Raw genomic sequence first — 1,092 nt, forward strand, 5'->3', positions numbered from 1 at the left:
ACCTGCGAGATACGTGCGCGATATGTTACTCAACTACAAAACAATCTAAACATAGAAAAGTATATTTACCTTATTTCACAAATATTCTGGTCACGCAGAAATTCATGTTCTATCTTTCGTAACTGGTATGCCGCCAGAACCGTAGACAATGTAAGTAAATAGGTTAAAAATTCTATTATAGCGAGATCATTAGACTGGTCCAGTCCAATCGTATCAAAACTCGGTATTCTTTGTGCGATCCACAGGTCTGCTTGACCTTGCCAAAAAGTTTTCCTTCTGTCCATAATATAAGGGTGAGAAGCTGGGAAACGTGGTTCATTAAACCATTTATCCCAATTTACTGCAATATTTAATATCTAGCCACAAGATAAAAATTGTTATTCGCTGCTTAATAAACTAAAAAACTAAAATTAAGAACTATAGTTTATTTGCATAAAAATCATGTTACCTTGTGTTTATGGCTAAAATATTCATACAGGGAAGTCTTAAAACGATCACTCGTTAGGATTCTACGGTTTTCAATACAAAATACAAGAAAAGGATGGAATTTTTCGGGACCACCTAAGATATCTTGTAAGTAATTCAAAAACACACATCCTTTTTCCGACACGTACTTGATAATATTCATGGGCAATAATCCATTCGTAAAATCAGGTACTAAAGAGACGGTATTTAATAACTGCGGCTGTAATAGTAATTCAGTTTCAGAAAATAGTATAGTAAATATGTAGTAGAAATATAAAGTAGAAAGCGCAAGTATGAAGTGAAAAATATATTATCAATCAATATATTCAATACATTTTTTTCTGTAATTTTATCCAAGCAAAATTGATACTTTACCATACTTAGCAGATTGTTAAGGCTTTTTATTTTTAGATTCGCAAATAGGCGAAATTTCATTTCTTCGTCGATTATTTCATCATTTTTAGGATTCCTATAAATGAATGTACTAAGGCCTTTAATTAACCACAAGTGTTCGAAATTGTCAATCGTAACTGTCCTTCCTATCCAGCTCTCAATGATGTTTTGAACAAATGTATCGATTATAGAATACTGTCCTTCGAGTAAACTTGATGACACGAATGTCATATC

The 1,092-nt window shown here is 32.3% G+C and overlaps 1 protein-coding gene across 1 annotated transcript; it reads right to left on the minus strand.

The window, feature by feature from the left end:
* Positions 1-69: 69 nt before the first annotated feature.
* LOC112452340 (leukotriene A-4 hydrolase-like) lies at positions 70-1,086 on the minus strand (the record flags this gene model as incomplete). Its single annotated transcript, XM_025012481.1, has 3 exons — positions 841-1,086; positions 449-685; positions 70-356 (listed from the first exon to the last, which is right to left on the minus strand). Coding segments are annotated over exons 1-3 (584 nt in total), but the record flags the coding sequence as incomplete, so codon positions are not given.
* Between the last annotated feature and the right edge of the window lie 6 nt (positions 1,087-1,092).

The sequence above is a fragment of the Temnothorax curvispinosus genome, unplaced genomic scaffold (assembly GCF_003070985.1).
Source record: "Temnothorax curvispinosus isolate PA1 unplaced genomic scaffold, ASM307098v1 QBEX01000291.1, whole genome shotgun sequence".
In the NCBI taxonomy this organism is placed as follows: domain Eukaryota; kingdom Metazoa; phylum Arthropoda; class Insecta; order Hymenoptera; family Formicidae; genus Temnothorax; species Temnothorax curvispinosus.